Source organism: Cricetulus griseus, chromosome 2, assembly GCF_003668045.3.
Source record: "Cricetulus griseus strain 17A/GY chromosome 2, alternate assembly CriGri-PICRH-1.0, whole genome shotgun sequence".
NCBI lineage: Eukaryota > Metazoa > Chordata > Mammalia > Rodentia > Cricetidae > Cricetulus > Cricetulus griseus.
The window spans coordinates 156,504,536-156,531,994 of NC_048595.1; the positions used below are offsets into that span (position 1 = coordinate 156,504,536).

Genomic DNA, 27,459 nt, shown 5'->3' on the forward strand with positions numbered 1-27,459 from the left:
TCATCTTGCTTGTGATATCTTTGGGTCACGGATGCGGCACTGATGTAAGTCTTCTACCTTGGCTTTGCAGTTTAAACTCAATAGCACCTTATCTCATGGCAGGCAGCTGGCTCTAGAGGCTGGTCTACTGGAGTCTTCAAACCCAGTGTCTCAGTTAGGCTTACTATTCTATGATGAAACACCATGACCAAAAGCAAGTAGGGGAGAAAAAGGTTTATTTGCCTTACACTTTAGCACGGCTGTTCATCACTGAAGGAAGTCAGGACAGGAACTCAAGCAAGGCAGGAAATTAGACAGAGGAGCTAATGTAGAGGCCATGGAGAAGTGCTATTTACTGGCTTGCTCAGCCTGCTTTGTTATGGAATCCAGGACCACCAGGCCAGGGATGGCCCCAACCACAATGGGCTGGGTCCTCCCACATCAATCACTAACTACCACATAGGCCTGTCTACAGCCGGATCTGACTGAGGCAGTTCAGGCTCCCTTCTCTCCACTGACTGGTGCCAGCACATCCAGGGCTACTGAACTATTATCATTATTGTTTGATGAAGTCTGCTTCCAGGCACTGGTGGGCTACCTCTCTCTGCTCTTTCAGATGTTCAGATTCTTACTTTATACATCTCTCTGATGAGGGTTGTTTCTCACCTTGAGATGGTGGAAGTTTGGATCTTGATATGCTAACTGGATTGTTCCATGTTCTCAGGTCCCAATTAGCTCAGTTTTATACAATAGGTTTCTTCTCAAGATAGCATCTGAGTAAAGCTCTCTGTGCTAGGAAAGTCTTTTTATTTTTCTTTCTTTTGGCGATTTACTTTAAATGAAATCTATTTAAAGTGTGTGCATGTGTCCAGAGACCAAAAGGCATCGGATCTCCTGGAGGTGGAGTTACAGGTGATTGAACCACCTGACACTGGAAAGTGAACTTAGGTCTTTGCAAGAATATTACTCACTCTTAAAACCACTGAGGCATCTTTCCAGTCAATTAGGAAACCCCTTCTAATGCTAAAGTATTCTGACACTGTGGGCGTTCTTCATTTTGGTTCATCGTTCTCATGTTTTCCCACAATTTCCAGCTGCTTCACACTCCTGCTGTGCATCTCTGCAGAGCTTCCTCCATTTTTGTCTTTGGAATACAGTCTATTTTCCTTAGCCTGGTATTTCTGCCTCACTGGGTCTTACTGAGGCAAACTGGACACTGCAATCTTAACTGGAAGTCTTAACAAAATTTCAAGACTATAACTCTATATTACATTTCTGCATTCTGATTTTGCAATGACTAAGTAAGAAGATGTGGGTGGAGTTAGGAGCCACCCATTTAGGGGCCCACAGTCACTTGTAATTCATATTCCAGGAGATCTGACAACTTCTTTTGGCTCCGGAGGGCACCTGTACAAGTGGCATACACCCAGAAAGTAACAAATCTGAGTTCATGTGTGCATGCACATACAAAAGCCTTTAAAAAGAAATTCTGGCTAAAACGGAGATATGAAAACACAATTTGAGATAAATAAGCCTAAAAGCAAGATCAACTTTATTGAAGCAATTTGGCTGTATTTATCAAGACTGAACTGTACACAAGACCTGTGGTCTAACTGCTAGAAATTTACCAACTGAAATATTTGTTCAACAGCGAATATTGTAAGGAAAGACAGTACATAATAGTTGTTAATAGTAAAACCATGAAAACTGCTTGAGTGCCTCTTGGTGGGGAACTAGTTTATATACACAGATGATGGAATACAAGACACCCATTTAAAACACGAGGTAGATTGACATGTATGACATGTATGGGCTGAATGGAATGGGCTTTAAGATAAACTGATAAGACAGGAGGGTCAGGAACTCAAGGTCATCCTCAGCTACACAAGAAGTCTGAGGCTGGTCTGAGTCACACAACATTATCTATAAAAACTAACCACACCAAAACAGAAAAGTAAAAACATTGATTGATTAAATAAAAGCATCTTGGGTTGGAGAGATGTCTCAGCAGAGAAGACCAGAAGACCAAGTGCATTTTCTAGCATCCATATTGGGCAGCTCACAACCACCTGTAACTCCAGCTCTGAGGAATCCAACACCCTTCCTGAACTTTGTGGGAACCTCATACACATGGGGATGGGGGTGAGGGCAGGAATACACTCACACACTCTCTCTAAAAAAGGCATCTATTTAATAAAATATACATTAAGTATACAAAAAGGGAAGGCACAGTATATCAAAGGAAAAGTTTCAATCTCTTCAGAAGAAGAATTAACATGGGGACAGTGGGATGGTTCAGTAGGTAAGGGCTCTTGCCATTAGTTTAGCCTGATGATCTGAACTTGATTCCCAGGAACACACACGGTAGAAGTAGAGAACAGATTTCTACAAGTTGTCCTCTAACTTCTATGCACACACATGAAATAAAAATGTAATAAAAAAGTAAAATACACTGCTAACTGTGATTATCTTTAGACAGCTGAATAAAAAATAGGTAAGATAATGGGAGAGTTTTACTTTTTTTGTTATATCATTAAATTGGTAACATTATTTCACTAGGGGTTAAATGTGTAGGCAGAATTTTTTTCTTTTTCTTTGCATTTTTAAAAAAAAACGCAATAATTATTTTACATACATACACACAAAGAGGTTAAACCAAAATACAGTTACAGTATAGAAAGAAATACACACATATATACAGACATACTTAATTTAAGTACAGTGTCATGCCTAGACTATTTCTTTGAGGCAAGGTCTCATGTAACTCAGGCTGGCCTTGAATTTATGCAGCACAGGATGACCTTGAACCTCTGAAGTACTAGGATTATAACAGGCACCTGCCACCTCCTGGCCGGATGCTTATTGTTTTAAAGTACAGAACACAAGCTCAGTTAACATTACCTAAAGATCCAAACCACTTCATTAGTATTCATTAAAACTCACAAAGGTTCCCATATCACATTGCATACAGTATCAAAGATTGTAGAAGACCTTTCTAAGCGTCTCTCATTCAAATGTCTCTAACTCCACATGATCTTGCTGTCCTCACACTTCAGCTTCAGAGGCTGGTCTTCTGATCAGGTCACCAAAATATGCTGTGATTGTCTTTAATTTGTTATTAAGAAAGTTCTGTTCTATTTCCACTTGCCCTCCAGGACCAGCCAAGGATGCCACCTGTCAGGAAGAACACAGAAGTCATACATACTTGCAGGATCTTTTTTCTTCTTTTTCTTCATTGTATCATTAAGTAGCTCTGGCTAGTCTACTTTGTTGACCAGGCTGTCATCAAACTCAGATATTCTGCCTCTGCCTCCTGAGATTAAAGGTGTTCATTGCCATGCTCAGCACAAACATGATTTTCAAAAGTTTTTATTCCCCTAACATAAACTATCTGTAAGAGAAAGACTGTCTTTTTTATGAAAGTACTTTAAATAAAGGAGCACCTCATTCACCACTGCCTGCCAGGTATGCATTAATATAGTACTCATTGTAGAAACACTTGCTTCAGACTGTCTCGATGTGAGTCAGATCACTATGCTATGCTGTTCTACAGATGCCATCTCACCAGTGCCATAATCTAAGGATTCAGAGGAAAAGAAAATGGATAAAGCCTGCACGTCATGTCAGTTTTAGCACAGACATCTAAGAACCCACTTTCCTAAGAAACTCAGCTTTAATTTTTTTCTTTGTAGGTGGAGGCCAGAGGCCAACTTGTATGGGTCACCATGTGGGTTCCAGGGATTAAACTTAGGCCATCAGGCTTGGTGGTAGGCCCTTTACATACGAGCATCATCACCTACCTACTCCTAAGATACCCAACTCCCTTTGCTCACGCTACTCTCTCCATTGCACAACAATGTTTACTGTTTTTTGAGTAGAGCCTGTACTTTTCAAATTAGCTCTTTCCTGGATCTCTATCTCTGTTCACTTCCTCTACCTGATGTTCTTTTGTGTTACTTTACATATCTCTGTGTATCTGTATAACTGATTTTTGGGGTCTACTAGAACATAGCTACTGACTCGAGGAGATAAAAGCAACCCCCTTTTCCATTAATATTAAGTTAATATTAAGGATGCTAATCAAACAATTGGGCAATAAGAATAATTACCTGCCAAGGAGCTCTTTGCTCTGCAACACTTGCACTGGTCTTTGTAACATTTCAAACCAGCAAATTAAGAACTCTAAGTTCTTTTCTTTGTTTCTTTAAACCCTGGCTGTCCTGAAAGTTACTCTGAAGACCAGGCTGGCCTCAAACTCACAAAGATCTACCTGCTTCAACCTCCTGAGTGCTGGGATTAACCCTCTTATACAGAAAAGATTTCCATCTTGCACTCCCCCTCCTACCCCTTTAAGAGATTTATTAACCGAGAAATTTCTACCTTCTAACATATAATCTTAATCATTAATCAGATTATCAGATTGGTAAAAATCAAGGAAATAGTGAATGCAGTGGAAAGGCCCAGCCAGTCAGAACAGGAGGTATGTGGTAGACAAAGGGAAGCCCCAAGTTCTGGGGGCAGGCAAACTATGCTCAGAGGTTAAGAACACTTGTTGATCTTGAGTTTGGTTCCCAGAACCCATGCTGGGGGTAGATCACAACATCTGTAACCCCAGTTCTAAGGGATCTGATGGCATCTTCTGGCCTGTGTGCCAATTGCATACACATGGCATACATTCAGACACATTAAAAACAAAACAAAAACGTCAAAAATATCCTTATTCTTCTCTACCTATCTACCCTCCTACATATAAACCAATGAAAATAAGCTACAGTGAGTCAGCACCCACCTATCCCCTGCACTACATATGGAATACAGTTTATTTTTGATGCTGAGGATTGAACCCGGGGCTTTGGATATGCTAATATCATTTACCACTTAGCTAGACTTTCAGCCTCCTATGGAATGAATTATAAAAGCTAATGGGAATCTAGATAATAAAAATAAAACAGATGCTAACAGACTATTCATCTAAAAAAGCCAAGGAGGGTGGAGTAATAGCAGAGAAGGGCCAGGAATTGCCTGATGGAAGGCTATGGGTTTATCCTATTTTTATGTATATGGGTATTTTGCTTGGATATATGTACCACATATGGACAGTGACTGTAGAGGCCAGAAGAGGGTGTCAGATCCGCAGGGACTGGAGTTACAGCTAGTTGTGAGCATGAGGGTGCTGGGAATCAAACCCTGGTCCCCTAAAAGAGCAGTCAGTGCTCTTAGTAGATGAGTGTGTCTTCAGCCTCCAGGTTTACTTTAATACAAATCCAGGGATGCTGCCCAGGGTCACCTTGTTATAAGACCAGCATAAAATTGATCCAAGTGCTTGAGTTGAACTGAAAAGTGTAACTGCTCTTATGGATTCTTGGTTACATGTTTTGTGTAGTTTTGAAAACTAAAGAACAAGGAGCTACTATGCCATGCTGACTAGGAGGCCTGCTCTCATTCTCATGCCTGGAACGTAACTAGACTCTTCATGTTAAGAGTCCATGTACAAGGATTTCACATCAAAGTGGTACCTGAAACTGCTGTATGCAGCTACCATTAGATGACTAAGATGTTCAGAGGCTTCCATCTCTACTATATAGGCTTACTTTTTAAAAGAAATTTCCAAAGCATGCTTTGTTTGCAAAGCATGGTGAATCCAAAGCTAGTGCTGCCTGGAATTCTAGACTGTCAAGGGAAAGAAGTGAAGGAAAACAGTAAGGACTAGGAACCAAACAAGATTTCAAACTGTGGTCTCTCTGAACCAAACCCATGCCTCTGGGTTTCAGAAGCAATTTCAGAGAGGCATCGATTTCCAAAGAGCCTTTCACAAAAAGATGTTTTTAATGAATCAGTTCTGGTTTTACAATGAGAGTTTGGATGGCAAGGGATACATGTTCCAGAACAACCCCAAAAGAAAATGGGAAACCCAGAAAAATATTTCACTGGCTACAAAAAAATCAACAGGCATGATTTCCTACATGGAACACTTTCTAAGACAGATTCTATTTGCATTATCTCTACACTTGGTTTAGCAGAGGAGTAGAATGTAGCATAACTGCTCTGAAACTAAATGTGTGGTACAGATACATTTATAGGAAAAATGCAGCCCGAGTTGCAAACAGACTCATAATCAACTCCTTATACTCTTTCAACCTTGCATTATATTTCCTTTCATTTTAAAACCTCATACAAGGATGAGGCTGGAGAGATGGCTCAGTGGTTAAGAGCACTCACTGACTGCTCTTCTAAAGGAACAGAGTTCAGTTCCCATTACCTACATGGTGGCTCACAACCATCTGTAATTTCCGTTCTAGAGACCCAAGGCCCTCCTTTATGGGCACTGCATGAATATGGTGTGCAGACATAGAGGCAGGCAGAACATCCATATATTTTTAAAAAAACCCTCACACATAGATACTTTTTTTTTTTTTGTTTAAAAGAAAAATGCTGATTTCCCCTGCAGCTTATTTCATACCAAGCAGTTTCCTTATCATTTTCCAGTGTCAGTATTCCCCCTAGAGGCAGAAATCAGGAACTACCAACTCTAATTGTGGATGGTGTTTGTAGGGGCATTCACATACAGGTGAGACATGAGTGCATGTGGAAATGTGGAGGCTAGAGGTGGATGTCATGTGTCTTTCTTTCCTTGGCTGCTCTTCACCTATTTGTCTTTACCAAATGAGTCGTCTCCCTAGTTCCTACATGTCTAATTCTGACAGGTTTTGTGGATAAAAGCAAAGTAAAAAGGAAGCTAATTTTTGTGATAGATTTTCCAACTGGGTGTGGTGGCACACGCCTTTAATTCTAGCACTTGGGAGGCAGAGGCAGCAGGATCTCTGAGTTCAAGGTCAGCCTGGCCCACAGCCTAGCCCCAGGATAGCTAGGGCTGATATAAAGATAAACTCTGTCTTGAAAAACTGAGAAAAATAAAAGTGGCTTTCCTATTGCTACTGAAATAACCAAATGAGTTTGTCTACATGTACCACTAAGGACCATGACTTAGCCTGTGAAGATCATGTAGCCATGTGGGACATAGTTTTGAAGCATGGCAGCCTAAGTCTAGAAAGCAGTTACGCAAGTAACGATAACAAGCTCAACACGAAGAAACCTAAGAAACTCACAACCCTAATGCTGTGAGCAACATCACACTTAGTATCTTGGGAGGCTTAACGTTTGGTCAAGTAGATCATAGATAAATGACTGAAGCAAGGCAGAGAATTTCCCTTCCCTCTAACTCAGTGTAAGCACTCAACTTTTTATTTATCTTATAACCCAGAGTCTCAACTCTAGAGCACATTATAATCACTTGGGGAGCTACAAACAATTTTTGCTTGGGCATCCTCCTAGAAAATAAAGCAGAAGTCTTTCTTAGTGGGTCAGGGCCATCAGTGGTTGAAGAAATCTATTCAGCCCAAATTCACGACTCTTAGATAAGACACAGAAGCCCATCTGTGAGTTGAAGGGACAGACTGAGGTAGTCTAGATGGAAAAAGTAAAGTCTAAAACACTGAAACTACACCAAAGGCCAACATAAGTATGCTCCGAAAAAAGGCCAAAAGATAGTAAGAAGGCAGATCTCTGTAAGTTCAAGGCCAGCCTGGTCTATAGAGCTAGTTCTAGGACAATTGAGGTTGCACAGAGAAACCCTGTCTTGAAAAACAAACAAACAAAACCCCCAAACAAACAAACAAACAAATGAGATGGCAAGGACAGTTAAAATTGTTCCTGGTTAAGTTAAAGGCACTCGTTTCCTTCTTTCCCTTCCTGTCTTAGCTCAAGTGCTGGCATTCTGAGCCAATACACCTCGGTAAGGTCTTATCTTTTTAGCTGGGATCAGTAAAGTGGGCCTTGGCTAGTTGTTCATGCAGCATCTGTCACCCTATCAGTCCATCTTCATAAACCCAGGGAACACCATATGCATCTCTGTGTTCCTCAGGAGCCGTGGTGGTGGGGGACAAGCCAGGGGCTGCTCACAAGCATGTTCTCTGCTAAGGAAATGACCCTGTATCCTTTCCTGCCCATTCTTTCTAACAGGTAAGCAGAGGCACACAGAATTTCCTCAGCAATGGCTTACCTGGTCAACATCAGCATTTCTTGGAAGAAAATAAACAATATTATTAGTGATCTTCTGGGAAAGCCTGAAAACTTCAAAGGTGAAGAGAACAGTTAAGGGAAAAAACAGTTTCTGGGCAGAAAGATGCTCATTATTGTTCACAAATCAAGTGCATTTTGATAGGTAACAAAAGGGCACAGATTTCAATCCAGAGAGTTACTGATACAGGATTCTGGAACCCAGCAACAATAGCACAGATAGGTTAGAAGATTTGGCTGCTTTAGCAGAAGGCAGTGTGAGTTGAAAATCACACCCAGAGGTCTGAGGTTTTGGAGAAACTCTCAATTTGTGCTAATTCCAAACACTGAATAAATCTCTTTATTCTCAAGGCAGGTTCAGTAGAGGCACACCCAGACCTTGGGCAGTTCAGCTGTGGAGCTTCTGCATCATAAATCAGAACCTAGCTTCACATCAACCTATCTTCACAAAATCCTATCAAACAGCACTGTTGTGTCCATTCCTCAGGAGCTAGGGCTGGGCTCTTGCATTACAATGGCAAAATTAAACAGCAACAGAGGGATCTATATCTGTAGATCAACCAACACATAGTCTTTACATTGCCTATTTTTAAAGTTTTAGTTATTATTATTAGAGTGTGTGTATACCAGAGAACAACTCCCTTCTTTCACCTTTATGTGGGTTCTGGGACTCAAACTCAGGTTGCCAGGTTTGTGTAGCAAGTGCCTTTACCAGTTGAGCCATCTGGCTGGCTCCACATGAACTGTTCTCTGAGTAAAATACAATGGAATTATCAAATGTGATTAGTTAATGCTTTTCCTCTACACCAAACTCTCTCTCTCTCTCTCTCTCTCTCTCTCTCTCTCTCTCTCTCTCTCTCTCTCTCTCTCTCCTCTCAAAGCATTTATATGGACTATTAGGACTTTCAAAGGATATCCATCAGGAAACATCATTGTTCGAATGTCAAAGGTCTCTGCAGTAGCATAATCTGGTCCCCCCCAAGGCGGGCTTAGGAACACAACATCAGCCTTTAAACAGGGAGCCAAGAGTAGGAAATCTCCACAGATAAACTCTATCTTATCTGCTATCCCATAAACTTCAGCATTATTACGAGCAAGATCAATCTTAACAGGGTCGATATCAATGGCAATCACTAAAAATTGAAAAAGAAAAAAGTCATTGACATGAGTTCATCATTCCAGTAATTCAGGTTCTGAATAAAGTACTCAAAATAAGACTTAAGAGACATTAGCAACACAGAAATAAAAATTTTAGCTCAAATAAATTTAAATTAGAAAGGCTCACCAGAGTTGTAGCAAGAAACCATGATGTACACGTTTCCATGTTTTCTTGCCTACCTATCATCCAAAGCAACTTGCCACAAAACATGGATAGCTTTAGGGGGTCAGGGATATGTACAGTTGAAGCAGTAAGTGCTTACAAATGCTGTTACTTGCATGTAAAGCCCAATGCTAGCTTTCAGAAAAGGCCAGTTTCCTTAAGATTAGTCAATGCTTCTAGTCCCACAGGCTGTCAGGGCAGAGCCTAGGTCATCACAGCACTAGGAAGGCCCAATACTGACTACTTGCTTCCTTTTCTTCTCAAGGTCTGGTGATTTGTAAGAGTGAGTGATAAAATGACATCAAAAGGTTATAGAGCAGTGGCTTTCAACATTCCTAATACTGCGACCCTTTAATAAAGTGTCATGTTATGCTGACCCCAACCATAAAATTATCTCATTGCTACTTGATAACTGTAATTTCGCTACTGTTATAAATTGTAAAATAAATATCTGATATGCAGGATAACCGATATGATATCCCTATGAAAGAGTTGTTCAACCCCCAAAGGGGTCATGACCCACAGGTTGAGAACCACTGCTTTAGGTAGGAGTTTGACAATGAGAACATGGTACTACCTTCCTTTAGGACCCACACTGTACATCTTTCTTTATTAAATGTGTGTTAAGCTACATAACTCGGTAACAAACCTCAATCAAGAAACCAATCTACAATATGCATGTTTTTCATGATACTTAAGGAAAATTTCCAGACTTGTTTTATCATTGTTCAGATATTTAACCACTGTCTTAAGACAAAATGCTAAAAATGAATGAGTTGATAACTTCGGAGAAAAAAATACTTTTCATGCAATGTGTGTGTGTGTGTGTGTGTGTGTGTGTGTGTGTGTGTGTGTGTGTAGCTTATCTAAAGAAATCTGAGAATTTTGAAATATTGAATTAGTGGAACACAAAATACAAAATAATTATTATCTGATAAATGTGAAAACTGCTTTTATCTGAGTTACCGGGAGACCATATGGCATCAGCTAATGTCATGCATGCCTGGGTACTAGAATCAAGGCCACAGCTCATCAATCTGGTCTTAAAACCAATGGGCAAACTCACTTTGTCTCTGTTTTCTGATTCATATTTTGCTTTCCTAATTAACATTAAAAAGTTCATATAAATTAATGAGATTCTGCTGAAATTCTTTAAAATGAAAGCCACAACTTCTGGTGGGCATAATATGAAGATGCTGTGTGAAAACTATCTTTAGAGTATGATTTAGCTGTCTTTTGTCTCCAAAGCACTGGGATAACATAGGAGCCACAAACCAATGCACTGCCTATAAGGGCTCTCTACCAGAATACATCTTCAGTCCCAGGCATTTAAAAAGAAGGGTGGCGGGGGCATGGTCTCTCTGTAGCTCATTACAGTTTCAAACTTGCAACCTATCTTCCTGTCTCCCAAGTGCTCGTATATATGACTACATTCCATAAGAACAGTCTACTTTTTTTTTTTTTTTTTTTTTTTTTTTTTTGAGACAGGGTTTCTCTGTGGCTTTGGAGGCTGACCTGGAACTAGCTCTTGTAGACCTGGCTGGTCTTGAACTCACAGAGATCCACCTGCTTCTGCCTCCCGAGTGCTGGGATTAAAGGCAAGCGCCACCACTGCCAGGCCAGTCTACTAATTTTTAAAAGTGTTTATTTAGTTATTTATTTATGTGTGTGGTGGCAAAAGCCCTTGCCCACCAAGTTACCTCACTGCCAAACAGTGTTAAAGCTTTGTTCCTTGAGAAAAAGTGCACCAGACACCTGACAATAATTAGTAGACTACTCAGTGGTGGAGATTTTTTTCTCCTGGTTCCATGGGTTAAAAAAACCATGAGGATAACATACTATTCAAAGAATGTTTGGAGCTTTGGAATTTTACAGTTGAAAAGTATCACAGGACTATGTGAACTCAATGGTCCTTTAAAGTCGAATGATGTCAAAAGGTAAAAAGGCACTGAGTCACAGATGATGCTTGGTCCCCCATCCATTGTTCTTTAATTCTAAAGAATCCTTATATGGCTTTGTTTTTATAGACTGCTAGAATCTTGGCTTCAAAGATTAGTATGTGTCCATACAATCCTGTGCAATTATTTATCTTTTTATGTCTCAATTTATCTCTGAGATGAAGACAGTAACTTGTAATTTATGACTGTTGACTATGAACATATTAAGTGCTTACTAAACATATTATGTAAGATTAACAATAAACACAACAAGCTACTGTTTTAAATATTTGGTATGAAATTAATTATATGTTAAATCTCATCAAAGAAATGAACAAGAGTAGAAATATTTACTGTATAAAATGGAACTAAGAGAGTTCTTTGTACCTCTTTTCCCCGTTAAGGCAAACTGAATGGTGTTTCCTCCAACTCCACAGAAAGCATCCACTACAATGTCACATTTGAAAGACTGACTGACACGGCCAGCAATATGCTCAGCAATCTTCTCAGGAGTAACTGAAAACCAGCCCTCTGTAAAGGAAGAGTATTTTTATAAAATGTTCAATTCCAAGAATTCAAGCATGAAAAAGAAAACACTGCTCAAGTTAAAAAAACAAAAACAAAAAAAAACGTTTTTGGATATGGAGCAATTGCTTAGTGGTTAGGAGCTTGGTTAAAAGCCTGTACTGCTCTTGTTAGGAACCTGTTGGTTTCATGCCCACAACACCTCTATCTTCAGCTCTATGGATCTAGCCCTCATATCTCTTCCCACAGGTGCAGCCCACATATATACTCATAAAAAAAGCTTAGTTTCTCATTGCAAAAAATACAAATTATCTAGCTTTAGAGAAAGGTTCAACAAAATTGCTAATTCCTGACTCACTGGCAAGATATCCACATTTCTCCATTGTATGTATTACAACTGTTTGTAATTCTGTTTGAGGCATTACCTACTGCTTATCAGCAATGGGAAACAGCAAGTTCTAACTGATTTCTCAATTATTTTATTCACAGTGGAGAGGTAATGACAGATTTCTATAGATACTTTGAGAACATTTACATGTTTTCAAAAAAAAAACCTTTGCCATCCTCAGAAATGAAGCCACACTTAACTGGAGGAAAGAAAATACCTGCTTTCCTTTCTACCAAAGAGCCTGCTTTTCTCAGAAAGAGATTTAAAGTTCCCCAGCTCCCACCATTACAAACTTTAGATGGCTCTTCCTTACTATGAAGAGTTCTACACTCCTCTCAACATTTTATTTATTCCTTATCCAGTCTTTTTTCTCTTAAGAAAATTCCCATATACTTTCTGTACCACACTATTTTACAAATTATATGGGGGCATAGAATCACCTATACTTCACAACAGACCTCTCGATTCTGATAGGTAACAAAGAGATAAATATGTTAGTCTCAATATGAAAATGAGTGTCAGTCTTCGAGATTAATTTAAGTCTGTTAAAATCAGAGAATGGAAATTCAATGATGAATTCAAGTTTTCAGTGCTAACTAATTAAATTATAACTTTCTGCATTTGGTATATCTTCATCAGATGATCTTTTTAATAACCTATATACTTTTGCTACTTTGTATAAGATGCTACAAATATGGACTAAACCTGAAGTTAAAACATATAGTTGTATGTATGTCATGCTGGAGGAGTGCCTCAGTGGTAGGAGCACCTGCCTGGCTCAGGTGAGGCCCTGGGCATGAGAGTCTGAGGAACCACTACAGATTAAAGGAAGCTAAGGAAACATGAAAACTAAATGCACAACATGCTCCTTTAGGACAACATCTGGGTTAAGTAAGAAATAACTTACGATCTTTGTTTTACATTCTTGTGGTACTGGGGACTGATCCCAGGGCCTTATTATTACAGAAAAGCACCCTTATTCTTAGAAAATGCACACTAAATAACAGAGAGTGGCATGATATATGCAACTGGATCAGAAAGACAAGACACACACAGAATAGAAACTGTAAATGCTGGCAATAGCTGAATCCAGGTAAAAAGGATATAAAAATTGTTTTACAATTTTTTCTAAATTTTAAGTGGCTTCTAAATAAAGCTAAACAACACAAATATATTTTATTTACCTTTATCTAACTTGATCCCATCATCAAAACGAGAGAAGAGCCTGTACCTCTGGGCCCAGTATTTTGCCAGCTCTGGATCAGAGGCTATTTCAGGTGGCAGACCATTCATTTTTTTGTTCTTCCCTTTTTTCTTCTTTTTCTTCTTCTTCATTTCAACTAAAATAAGATACAGACAATACAGATCTGACCATGAAAAGAGAAGGGAACAAAGGAGTTCACAAGAAACAGTCATATCAAATTGTCAGTTTTGGACTGTACCAGACATATATGCACTGACACACCCAGAGAAACAGGAGGGTAAGCACTTCAGGTCATAGCTGGTTGAAGGCATAGAATAACTTCCCACTTATAGCACTGATAGGAGATGAAGGCTAAACATCCGAAATCCCCCCAAGCCAGTACCCTGAAACACATCTGGTCCCATCATGTCACATACAGGATACTCAACCCACATACAAAAGCACTAATATAGGTCTAAAAATTATCCGTAGCCACAACACTGCTTTAGCTGGTGAATTACACAAAACACAGATAATTTTCTTTACTTCTTTTGTTGCTGTTGTGCTATGGAATTGAACTCAGAACCTTGGGGTAGACAAACACCAACTGAGCTACATCTGTTATCATTTTTTTTTTTTTTTTAAATTTTATTTTGAGGCTAGGTCTGTGGAATTTTTGTCCAGGCCAGTGTTGAGCTTTCAATCCGCCTGTTTTAGACTCCTGAGCAGCTGAGGTTGTAGGTGAACTTTTCACATTAAGTTCTAGTCCTGGCCATTAAAAAAAAATACAAAAGGTCATTCATGTAGTGCCAGCTACTATAAATGTTTTGTTAATATTTTACCAAAAAGCTCCAAATGATTACAAAAAAAATTATCAAGAAGAAAATGCACACTTCACCAATTTCAGGAGGAACATGCCACTGTCAGCCAGGGACAGAGTGGCAGCAGAGATCAAGGTCCACATAGATAAAAAGTGAAGAACACTCAAACACCAAATCACAGCCATTAGCACATTCACACTAACATGCCTTTTCTCCACTTAAAAATCTTTAAAAATGAATCCTATAAATGCTACAGAAGTGAGAACAAAGGAAACATAACTAAGAAAATGTCCTTACCCTGACCTAGAGGCAAGGGGAAGGGTATTTATTCTTACCTCCCATTGCTGCTTGGGGAGAGTTAATTATTTCTTCCGTTATACAACCCTGCTTCTGCGGGACAGTGGTGAGGGAACTGCCTTCACTCTTTTCTGCTTCAAGTTCACTGGCTGAAGAGATGGTCTGACCTCTGTCAGGCTCTGGATCTCTGGTCTCCATCGGGTCATCAGCTTTCTCCAAAGGCATGTCTTGCTCCTCAGAGTCACTGCTTGTGCAAGAGTCTTGCATTTTGTTGTGAGAAAGCGACTCCTGTGAGGTTTCATCTGCTGGTTCATTAACCCATTTAAGGAATTTTTCCACCTGAAATTGTAAGATACTATTAGAAATATAAACTAACTATGAAGAACACAGTTTATCTTTTTACTTTTTACCATTTGTGACTTGATTAACAAACAGTCCTAATAATTAGCTCAGAGAAGTGCAATGTATCAAACAAGCTACTAATTCTGGGCTATTTGGAATTTAGAGGAGCACCTACTGACTTTACTAGGAATTCCTTTAAAAGAAAAATAACAGATTAAGAATTATCACAAATATACATATTCAGTCACTCACTGATTTTACATTTTGAAGAGCTTTCTGCAATGGCCAAGCTACAAACAATGTTAAATGTTACATGGTATTAACAGAACACTGCCAACCTGTCTTAAAATAAAGCCAGAGGACGCAGGAGGGATGGGCAAGGATGAGATGCTCAGCAGTTATAGGCTGTTCTCACAGAGGACCTGGGTTCTGTTCCCAGCACCTACATGGCAGTTCACAACTGTTCCTAACTGTAGTCCCAGGGATCTGATGCCTTCTTCTAGTCTACACAAGTATCAGGCATATACATAGTGCACACATATAAACACAGGCAAAATACTCATACACAGAAATTAATTTTGAAACCAAACCAAACCAAAGTCAGAGCTATCTCAGAAAGAATGAGTAAGAAGAGCAGGGCTGGAAAGATTAAGTCCTAATAAAATTGGTTTATTTGATAAAATGTTAAGGTACCCCAGGTTTGGAGGATGTACTTCTTTCCATTTGCTGTACAATGAACCTTCTGTATGTCAGGTCTTTATGACCATTAGAATGAGTAAATTTCAGAGAGTGGCAAACAATGATAAAGAAAACCCCACACTCCGAGAGGAAAGTGCCACCTATATACCCAATTGATTAAGGACACAGCTGCCACTATATACACCTGTTTCTATATTCATCTATAGGTGAATATATGGGAATTGTTATTATTCTCAATACACTATAAAAAGTCTGAAGAGATTGACACAAGGCAGTCTATGTAAGAAAGGGTTATTAAAATATTCATGAAGACATCAGCATTGACCAAACTGAAATATAATAATGATAATGATAATAATAATAAAACTACCTATCAATTTGTAGCATGCTTTGCTAGAATGCTGAAGCCAAGAAGTACCCTGAGGGCACAAAAAGTCTTTCAGAAGCCTAAGACTGTGCTCCTGGTCCTTAAAGGGGGCTGGTGACATCAATGACGGGACGGCTCTGCTCATCAGAAAGTCCCCTTCCCCAGGAGAAGGAAAGCTCAGCAGGTCACATGATGCTCTAATTTGTTTCATATTTCTCTACAGCAAAGACCAAGAGATCTTGAAGCTTTCAGCTTACAGTGTGACTCAATTAAGAGAGCTTGTATGTCACATTCCTGGGTAAGCCTATTACTTGAAAGCATGACCAATCTTTGGATGAACTCAGATTCCAGGCTTGCAGTTAGAGCTGCATCAGAATCTGGACTACTGGGATCCTACTTTGTGTGAGACAGGTAAGAAACTTCCCCTTGTCCTTGTCTGCATTACACGGGCAAAACAATCTAACTGGCTTACCTTCTTAGATGCTCTAACATTTTAGTTTCAAACACCCTTCTCTTCATATTACCTAAATTTCCTGAGGACCCCCCAAATCTAGTTTACACAATATGTATCTTCATAAAGCTAGTGGAAAAAAACTGAGGTACTCTTCAGTCTTGAAGGGTGGCACTTCCCGTTTGAACACAACTTTAAGGAAGCACTTCCAGACTGAGTGTGTCTAACTGAAGGCAAGTGTGCGCACACCTTACTCCGCACTTTACTCTTCTTGAGAAGGGGCTTTCCCGACTCTTCCGTGAACAGGATGTGCTTGTTCTTCACAGTCATTTGCTTGCGCATATCCAGGTACTTTGACTTGTATTTCACATTCTTCTCTAGATACCTGACCTGCCGATGACTGAAATTTGGAATTCCACCATATCTGGATCAGACCAAAAGTGGCACACATGTTAAATTCTAGAAAAAGTTTCCCATATAGAATCCCACACCAGAAAATTACAAAATCAAAAAACCCAAAATAATGTTTTTCACTAGTATTTGCTAGTTATATCCACCATTTTAATCTTAGTAAGTTTTGAAAATGATGAGTTCACATACTAACTGCAGAGTTCGGTCTAGTTTTTTTTTTTTTTTGACAATTTAAAAGCAAATGTTAAACACTGATGAGACTAGCAAGGCTATTTCTTTGTGTTTATTATACGGTTATACGATGTCATAAATTCTTGATTCTTGTGCCTCAGATTCTTGAATGCTGGGATTGTAAGTGTATACCTTCACAACTAAAACACATTTTTAATGTAGATTACAAAGTAGAAACTGTGTAGCAGACTGCAATTAACAGGGATAGAATAAAACAAAACAAAAACATGTTTTCTTGTTAGAGAAAATTTTTAAGAGTGATGACAAAGACTTTGAAACATATCTGGACATGTTCCAATTAATGTTAAGAACAGTCATTGAATGCTTAGTCTACAGCAATTCTGACCCAAACATCTGAGTTTTTAATCTGTCTGCCACGAAGTTTTCTTTGATGTGTCAAGCCCCATGACATTTCCTCAAGTCTTTCTCTTTAAATAGAATTCTATTTCTAAATAGAAAAGACAAAAGTTAAATCCCAAGCAATAAGTTTACCTCCATGAGTGTATACTATTAAGAACTAAACAACAGTTTAATAAAATCAATGCTGCCAACAATATAAACAGTTTTTATATATAATATTCAACTCTTTCCTCTTTAGCCTAAAGTGAAAGTGACTACACAAACTACTATTGTCTTTAGGTACCTAAGCAGGTGACTTTTTTTGTTTGTTTGTTTGTTTTTTGAAGTAGGGTTTCTCTGTGGCTTTGGAGGCTATCCTGGAACTAGCTCTTGTAGACCAGACTGGTCTCGAGCTCACAGAAATCTGCCTGCCTCTGCCTCCCCAGTGCTGGGATTAAAGTCACCGCCTGGCACAGGTGACTTTAGAAGTAATTTATAGGATTTTAATTATAAACCATGATCTTTTGAACTAATCTGGAGTCTTTACATTAATCATGAAGCCATTCTCATTTTCTTCCCCGAATTCATGATACACAGGTACTTAAATTTCTTAACAGGTAATTAGTACATTAAGTCTGAACCCTTAGAAACATAAATACTCAAAGATTAGAATAAACTGACTTAAACAGTACATAGTGAGGCTGTTTTATTCATTCAGTTTAGTCTTGCTGTCATGAGATGAAATTACATTTACTCTTAGATAATTACCTACTCATATTTCTCTTTAATATGTGGGCATTTAAGGCCAGAGAAAAGTTAGGTTTCTACACACAAATGTTCATAGCAACATTTGTTTATGGGTAATAATAGCATAATACCAGTAACACCCAAAGGCCCTTTAAAAGGCAAATGGTTGAACGAATTTTAGTATCTCCACACAATGTGCTGACTTTGCCATCAAGGAGGAGAGAACAATGGAATGCATGCTTAACAGACATCATTCTTAGAGCTTAGGAAATAAGCTGGATATTGTTATTGAGGATGGAGATTAAATACAATACATTTGCTGAAAGGATTTGGTAAATGTTCTGTGTACCAAAAAGAAAGGGAAAACATGGGATACTACTGTGAAAAGCAAGCTGAAAATCATGCATCCTACATTAAGTAATCTATGTATCTAACTGTGAAACATTTGAATTTTCATGTTTGCTACATCTGAGCTTAAACCCTTTGTGAAATGTCATCTAGATGAGGTCAAATATTTGTGACTTACAGCTGCTTATTTGTAAAACAGACAGAGGTAACATTTGGCTGTTGCTCAGTGCAACTGAGTTAATACAGTGAATACATCAAATATATAATACTATTTCTACTGTTAAGTCTTCTAACAGGAGAAGTTGGTGTTTTAATTGTATTATTTGCAATGGTATCAAATAAAGTTCTTAGCTATCATCTACATTAGATCTAAGGTGGCTGAAGTTGTTAGGATTTCTAGAAGGTGACAGTACTTACTTTTGTCCTGAACCATGCTTGAATCCTAGAAGGAAACCATTGTCATCAACTTCTGAATTTGGGTTTTCATCGATGTCCAATTCATGGCTAAAAAAACAAAAACAAAAACAGTAATAAGCCATACTTTTCAGAGTTAACAGTGCCATACATACCTGGAAGTCTGGAGAAAAAGTACTTTCATCAAGATTTTTGGATAACTTAATGTACTCAGCAATGTTTGAAACACACAAACAAGCATCGAAACATCTGATGTTAAATTGTATGCATGTGTGTCTATCTATGTGTATGTGTGTGTGAATACAGGGGCCTATGAAGGCCTCAGGTCCTCTGGAGCTGGAGTTTCAGGCTGTCTGATACTTCGGGTGCTTGGAACCTAACTCAGGTCCTCTGGAAAAGCAGCAGGTGCTCTTAACTAAGACCATCTCTCTAGCCCCCAATCTTAAAGTCTTTAAGTATTCTAGCTCTATTCTTGAAGATGGTGTAAATATCTCTCTATTTCCTTTGGAAAAGCCCCAGTAAAAGCTGAAGCCTGAGATTAATTTTTTTGTATTGATTTTTCTAGGTCTCAATTCACCCCCCACCCAAAACAAGCAAAGTACCAATCAGACCAAAAACAAATTATGGGAGGACTGTTATTAAGAATAAGGTATAGGGGCTCAGAGATTAAGAGCACTTACAGCTCTTTAAGAAGACCATTGTTGGTTCCCAGCACCCATACTGAGAGGATCACAAACTCCTGTAACTCCAGCTCCAAGGGATTTGATGCCCTCTTCTGGCCTCCTTGGGTACTTCCCGCACTACCTTCTGAATATACACGGAACTAGAAAGCAATCTTTAAGAAAGTCTGTGATGCTGATGGTAAGTAGCTCAGGAGAGTCTACCACTTAGGCCTGTGAAGGTAAATCTTCATTGTCAACTTTATCAGACTTGGAACACTTAGAAAACACACCTCTGCTTAGGTCTATCAGAGGTTTCCTAGAGATCTAACAGGGGAGGGAAGAACCACCCTGAATAGGTCTGATGCAATGTAACCAGCTGCCTCATGTGCCTGCAGTCAATGAGTTGCTTCTATCGACACGCCTTCCCTACTATGATGGGACCATGCTCTCTAACTACAAGAAAAGCCTTTCTTTCCTCATGCTGTTTTTGTCACAGAATTGACAAGTGTCTTAAACAGGTACCCTTAGAAGCTCTGATTGTTGCCAAGCAGTGGTGGCTCATGCCTTTAATCCCAGCACTTGGGAGGCAGAGCCAGGCTCAGATCTCAGTGACTTCAAGGCCAGCCTGGTCTACAAATCAAGTTCCAGGACAGTCAGGACTATTACACAGAGAAACCCCGACTCAAAAAACAAAACAAAACAAAGAACCCAAAAAACCAAGAAAAACAAACAAACAAAAAGAAACTCTGTATGACCCATAGCATTAAGCAGAATATAGCAGGAAATAACTCTAGCTGTTTATCTTTCCAAGTAAATAAACCAAACTCATTAAATATTTTATCAATTATCTACTAAATTTTAGGAAGTTAAGCACAAATCCTCTGCTTCTAGGAACTTATAGCAAATAATGGGACAATTCATAAGGTAGCTATATAAGGTAATGCAGCAGTAGCCACTCAGACTTCAGACTTTGCACATCATTTCCTAGATGCTATTCGGAAGAAAAAAGTTGTATGTGGAACACTACAAAGAAATGAAATATCTCCACCTAATGTTCCAATTCTGTAGTGATCTATTCTTTCCTTTTTGTGTCAGCACTTGGACACTTTTACTGATAGCTACTGTCACATACGGTGAGATAGCTCCAGGCAACCTAATGATCTCACAAAAGTTGCTATAAGTCTCATTTTTATAGTTGAGGAATTAAGAAATTTATTTAGTTATGAGTGGCAGAATTAGGGTGTGACTGAATCTAAAAGCCTTACTGATAGATCCTTCTTTTGTTTATAGTATAGTATTGCCAGGCTAGATTATGTGTAACTTACCTTCTCTTCACTTTGCTGGGCTTATGCTCAGGCGGATCATCGTCACCCTCATATCCATCAGTTTTGTTAGGGTATGCTTGATCTTTGCTTACATTTGTTCCTGAAGACTCCTTCAACTCTAAGGAGAGAGATTAGTGTATTTTCCTGGAGGTCTGGCAACTTTTCTATTATCTTCAAAGACTTAATTATATGCTATGCTTGTAATATTTAAGGCTTCATGATCTAACTACACAGTCACATGTTGTATAGCAATGCTTTGGTCAATGACGACACTGTATTTTATATTCAATGGTGGTCTCACGCAATCTTATCACAACTTGACTGTTTTAATTTCAGTGTTCTCTGATGTATGCACAGCAGTAAAATCACCTGATAATAACCCTCTTAGAATCTCATCTCCTACCTAAACGAAGCACAGTGTGCTTTAAAAAGAAAACTAAAACTAGTTTGTCCAGATCCATACAAAGTATCCTAGAGGGCACAGCCTTACCTTTCTGGAAACTGTTGGCAGGCACATTCTTTCTTTGTTTTTAAATCAAATTGTTAAATCAAGGTTCAAATTATTTCTTCAGTGCCCCTACAAGGTCATGAATATCTGGTGGTACTCTGAGATGGTGTGGAACCTTTAAGGGGCAGGATAAGCGCAGTAGTGAGTGGGTAAAAGGAGACAGGTACAGATGACACAGCCTGCTCCATTTCCCTTCCCACCTCTGCTCCTGGATCATCGCAGATCTGAGTAAGCAGTCTCAAGTTCCTTGCACCACTGCTGATAGCCATCTCCATGGCTGTGCCTTCCCTGGCATGGTGAACTGCATCCTCAAACCATGAGACAAAACAAACAGCCCCTCAAGTTGCTTTTTGTCAGGATCTGGTTACAACCACCATAGAAGTAGTGAATATAATGAGAATACTGAAATCCCTCCAATTATCAGTAGCATCAGAAATGTTGGTATCCTTTATAGAGCAGGATGGCTTACCCTAAACAAATTCCACACAACTCTTGGTATTTACCTGTCAAATTCTTGCTTCCAATTCTAATTCATTTGTTCTGGAAAACGGAAAGTTAAGAGTTCACCATAATTTAGATTTCCCAAGAGATTTTCAAATTTGCCTTTACCGGCAACACAGGTACAGAAGAAATGAGTATTTTTGAAGATGCAGTGCAAATCTTATTAATATAGATGGACAATTGATTGTGATACAAATTCAGTGGGATACATACTTCCATTACATATTGATGTGTTAAGTAGACTGTTTGATAACCATTACCTAACAGAGTAAGCCTGGACTTCCTACCTTGAGCTGGTTGGTCTGTGCTTCTGTTCTCAGATATGTTACTTTCCTTGGGTGTTCCATTAACGGTGTTACTTCCTCCAGAGGCAGGACACTCTTTGCCACTGCTATTCTCACTCAGCTGTGTATCACAGTGTACAGAGGACTCTAACTGGCTCTGTTCTACTTCCTCTGAACTCAGAACTATATTATTAATTCCAGTAAGTATTTCATTATGATCTTTATCATTTGAACCAGAACTTTCATCATCAACTGTGTTAGGCGAAGAAGAAAAAGACACTAAATCTACTTTCATGCTGTTCTCATCTTTTTTGTCAACCTCTGTTTGAGATGTGTAATACCCATCTATATCACAGTTTTGTGAGGCAGCAAAAGTCCAACCCTGAGCTTCCCAATACCGAAATTGTTCCAAATAATACCAATAAAGCTGACTGTAATGTTGCTCCCATTCTTCCTTTGTGTCAGCAAGGTTCCAAGGTTCAGAAGACAGTGTCTGATCTGGATGTTTTTCCTGCCAGCTCTGCCACAATAGCCCTTCTCCATATTCATTCCAATACCTTTCCCAATTCTCTGTGACCTCTAGCTTTGGTGACAGTGTGCTTTCAACAGGAAGGTTTTCTGTTTCAGTATTTGTTTTGCTTTGAAATTCACATGTTCTGTTGTTCTCACAGTGTTCAACAGATGATGGGTCATCCGAAACTACAACATCATCTTCTTCATAGTCATTTCTCCAAGATTCTCGGATCATTTCATCTAAGTACTTCTTTTGGTGCTTTCTTCTTTTTTGCTTTACTTTAACTTTATTTCTAGTATTCATAGATACCTGCATCAGACAAATGGTAACAAGTCTGAGTCTACTCAAAGATTACCATAATCCAAACCACACCCAAACTCCCACTGTGAATCGTTAAAACACAAACAAGTGACTTTTATGGAGTTTTCAAGTTACACACGAGACATATCCCAACTTGTAGTTTAGTTATATATAATACACATATTATATTAGTACACACACATATATGAGTAAAGTGTTCTAGCAATGGATGATTTTGATTGTAAATAAAAATGTAATACTTTAATTTTTTTCTGAAAAACAAGAAATAGAAATAGTAAGACTAGATTAATACCTCAAAATTCTCATGTGCAGACACTCTTCCAAACTGAATTGGCAATCCCATACTTCTCATGAGTTTGGCCTCAGAATCAAGTTCACTTTCATCTGGGCTCATGTCTTTGCTGGGTGATTCTCCGGTGTCATGGGAATGACCATCTTCCTCCTCTTCTGTAGCTTGGTCTCCTACAGACAGCATCTGTTAGCTCCATTGTAGGGAAAATGGAAAGGCAGCCTTTCTTATCCCCATTTAAGAACCCGAGATCCAGAACTCTTACATGACTTGCCCACTCTTTTACACACACACACACATACTACATATACTTTATACCCCCCCTTCAATTTCATGTATGAAATTCTACCAAAGAGGTTCTTCAATGAGGAAAAAAGACACCCATCTAAATAGTGAAGGGCATTACATCACTATTGCATCCAAAGTAATCATGAAATCTCAGGTGAGCACAGGATGGTGAAGATGAATTTACTAATTGTGCTCCTCTCATTGTAACATCTTCCCAGGTGCAGCAGGAGCCCAGTGCTTACAGAACTATCATTTGCACAGCACTGTAGGAAAACTTGCCTTATCCTATCTTTGAGAACATTAAGAGTGTTTCGAGGGCAATTATGACAGCTTATCCTGGGGTTGTCTTTGGCTTTCAACTCTGTACTGCAGTCCTGTTCATTCTGAGAAACAGAAATGTAGTTTATGTGGAAAGATTAAATGGACTAGGGAAGTCTGAGAGAATATAAAGTCATAATACATACCAAATTCTATTTTTTATTTGGGAAGATAACTCAAATGTCTTATTATTTCAGCCCCCCCCCCCAATAAAGCTGGAATGGTCACTTGTGATTCATCCTAATTTTCCCTTTACTATAAAAAATTTCTGACAGAGGACTTCACATTTTCTACTTCTCAAAATTTCAAATTCAGGCTGGAGAGATGGCTCACTGGACTGGTTGCTCTTCTAGAGGTTAAAGACTCCCACATGTTAATTCACAACCACCTATAATTAATTACAGTTCCAGGGGACTGATGCCCTCTTCTGGCCTCCATGTAACTCCATGCTTGCAGTGCACTTACACACATGCAGGTAAAATACCAATATCATACAATTAAAAAAGGCCTTAAAAAGTTTCTTTTTTAAACAAGAACTAAGTATAATACTTCTGTGTGCTGATGCTGTTCAGACTAGCACCAAGGAACGAATTCTTCTAAAGCAGGGTCATTGGATGGCAGGGTGAAGGAACATTCCATAAAGGAACTGCTGCTTTTGTAGTCTTACCAACATTTAATCCAGTCCCGTAGAATCTACTACTCTGGAAAAGTGTGTGTGCAGGGCTTTGTGCTGGTAGTGACTGAAGGTAACTATGTTATTGATTTGCAGTAACTTAAATCTTGGTGCATTAAACAGGGACTGCAACTGTTGAATAGAGCTGCTCTGACACACTCAAGGTATCTTGCTATCACTGTAACCAACTAATGCCAAAAGAAAGGTTTTTATAATAAAATCGCATGTATCTATAAATAAACAAAGTTTCAAATCCTGGCTAATGGAATTCAGGAAGGAATGGCAGACAAGGCAAAGTCTAAGCCAAGGAAACACAAGCTACAGAAGAAAAAAAAAAAGATAGTTTTGAGAGGGGTTCTAGTATGTATGTGCATATATTCGTGAAGGAAGGGTCTACAATCACAGGTTTACTTGCCATTCACAATTTTATGCCAGCAAGCACAACATATTACCACAAGGTATATATATATACATGGGCCATGTAGTCTTATTCACATTACCTGCATAATTGCCACTGCTTTTGATATAGTAGCCTTTTAACCCCAAGTTGTACAATTTTCGATCCCTGTGAAACAAAATAAATAATCCATTGAAGTTGAACTATAAACCTGCAAAGAAGAAAGACTTAATACTGCATAGATTAGCTAATAAAAAGGTTAAGAAATAGGATAGCAACCTATTAATACATTTCTCATACTTACATAGAGGCAATAATGTTCCTCATAGAATTGTTAAAATTTGATTATATAAAATAGCATTTCTTGATACATGATACACACTTATAATTACTACTTTAAAATTAAGTGGAATTTCTTCTGGATATTGAGGGGGAAATCTGATTTTTTTTTTGTTATACACATGCAATTAGGGAGTCTCTAGGTTTTTGGAAACATATGAATATATTTCTATAGTGGAAGGATTGAATTTACCCACATATAAAGCTACATGCATAGTGTAATGTAGTTAAAACAGGAGGGATGTCTATTACCTAATTCTTATTCAACTTTTCTAAAGAACATCTATTTCTGAACTTTTAAATTACTATAACTGGAATTTCATTACTAAAATAAACCTACAGAACACTTAATAAAAGCACACTACATATTGTAGCTAAAACTCCCTCCTCCTGTCTACTTTCTTTAATAGGGTCTCTCCATGTAGCAAACTCTAGCCTTGAACTTGAGGATCATCCCCCTTCAGTATTCCAGCTGCTAGAATCATAGGAATGAACCACCATTACTGGCACTAACACTAAATTTCTGGTGAACTTATAACAAACGTCACAAAATAAAATTCTTGTGTGCTTGATCTATTATTTCATCTCCTCCTGGTAAAGGAATACTTTATGAAATAGAAAGTAGATGGATAATCACAAAACAGCAAACAGGAAGGAATAAAGTACAAATGTGTTTTAGCCTAGCCACACTATCAGGAACACAGACACTATGGGCAAGGGAAGGAGTGGGAGCCACACACAGGCATTAGTGTTTTGTCTACTGGCACCTAAAGATATGGGACACTAAGAGGTGGAGAGAAGGTCAGTATGGTTACCATTATGGTTATAATAAACAAATAAGGAAATGGACTGAGGAAGATAGAGCTAAGACTTGCCTTGTTAAAGGAGGTCATTTAAGTACATAATGAATACAAGACAAAATCTGGAAACCTGGAAGGCTATGAAGAATCCAAGGTATTGGTTCAGTATCATAAACTCATGGCATTAAGTACACAACAAATATAGAACTAGTTTAAAAATGTTGAATGTGTACACATACACAAATATACATTCCTGCATGTACTACAAGCTCCTATGGATACTGCATAACTGTACTGAGAAGACACACGAACAAATACAATGAATGTGGCTGCTCCCTCAAGTTCCTGCTTTGGAGACTTCCCCCTATGATGGACTGGAACCCGAAGCTGAGAGCTAGAATAAACCCTTTCTCCCTGATGTTGAAAACATTTCAGTGCATTTTCATCACAGCAACAGAAAAGAACTCAATGGAGTTGAAGGTCAGGGAGCCCCAGGAACCTACCTGTCTCTGCTTTCCCAGTACAAGGATTACTAGCGTGGGTCACCATGCCCAGCCGTTTTCAGATGGGTTCTGGGTATTGATCTCAGGTCCCACATGCAAGCACTTTACCAACTAAGCTAAATCCATACCTTTTTATTGTTTTCTGCAAACTATTCTTGTAACTTAAAATACTTAAAAATGGATTACAAAAAATTCAAATAATTAAAAATGCATTTTACAGCATAAGCACCTTTATAACAAAACTAGTAACTACCATCTCAGCATTTCCTAAGCATATAATTTTACATTCATAGTATAGAAATATTTTGTATTCTGATGAATGGCTCAAGTTTTTAAAACCAGCAGAAACTTCAAGCCTCCAAACCAATAATATATCTAACTTATTTATGCTTGTATATCTCAGACCCTTCCAAAGTAGACCAAAATTAAACTGATGATCTCCTATCACTGCCCCCAAATAAAACTCCTTACTGACCAGTGATCCCTCTTTATCACCAAAAAGAGCAATACAAGAAATGGGTTACCTTTGACCTATTCTTCTCCTGTGTATGCTCTTTTTTCTTGACTTCTCTCAATCCAATGCCCACAATTTCTCAAACCTTTTTTCCTTTTACCCTTTTCTATTAATGTTTCTAATTTCAAAAACTGCTTTGTGACATGGTCTTGCTATAAAACCAAGGCGGGCTTAGAAACTACTGCTATCTTTTTAATCCAAGCGCATTCTCTTTCCCACACAAAGTTTGAGTGGTCCTTCTACAAACCACCATTCACACTACTGCAGATAAATCTTATGGCAGGGGCAAACTGATAGAATCACTTCATTCTCCTGCTTCAAGTTTTCCTTTCTGGGATTTTATTATT

The 27,459-nt window shown here is 38.6% G+C and overlaps 1 protein-coding gene across 2 annotated transcripts in view; it reads right to left on the bottom strand.

Moving 5' to 3' along the window:
• Nucleotides 1-1,508: 1,508 nt before the first annotated feature.
• The window catches only part of Tgs1 (trimethylguanosine synthase 1), a 31,826-nt gene continuing 5,875 nt past the window's right edge, over nt 1,509-27,459 (bottom strand). For both annotated transcript variants that reach the window (XM_027398923.2, XM_027398924.2), the window contains 12 exons: nt 25,060-25,124; nt 23,284-23,453; nt 22,160-22,979; nt 20,864-20,981; nt 18,880-18,966; nt 16,636-16,810; nt 14,566-14,866; nt 13,411-13,566; nt 11,701-11,844; nt 8,972-9,188; nt 8,039-8,117; nt 1,509-3,153 (listed from right to left, as the gene is read on the bottom strand). In XM_027398923.2, the coding sequence (XP_027254724.1) occupies nt 3,025-3,153; nt 8,039-8,117; nt 8,972-9,188; nt 11,701-11,844; nt 13,411-13,566; nt 14,566-14,866; nt 16,636-16,810; nt 18,880-18,966; nt 20,864-20,981; nt 22,160-22,979; nt 23,284-23,453; nt 25,060-25,124 (2,461 nt within the window). In that variant the 3' untranslated portion in view covers nt 1,509-3,024. The remainder of the gene's footprint in view (nt 3,154-8,038; nt 8,118-8,971; nt 9,189-11,700; nt 11,845-13,410; nt 13,567-14,565; nt 14,867-16,635; nt 16,811-18,879; nt 18,967-20,863; nt 20,982-22,159; nt 22,980-23,283; nt 23,454-25,059; nt 25,125-27,459) is intronic.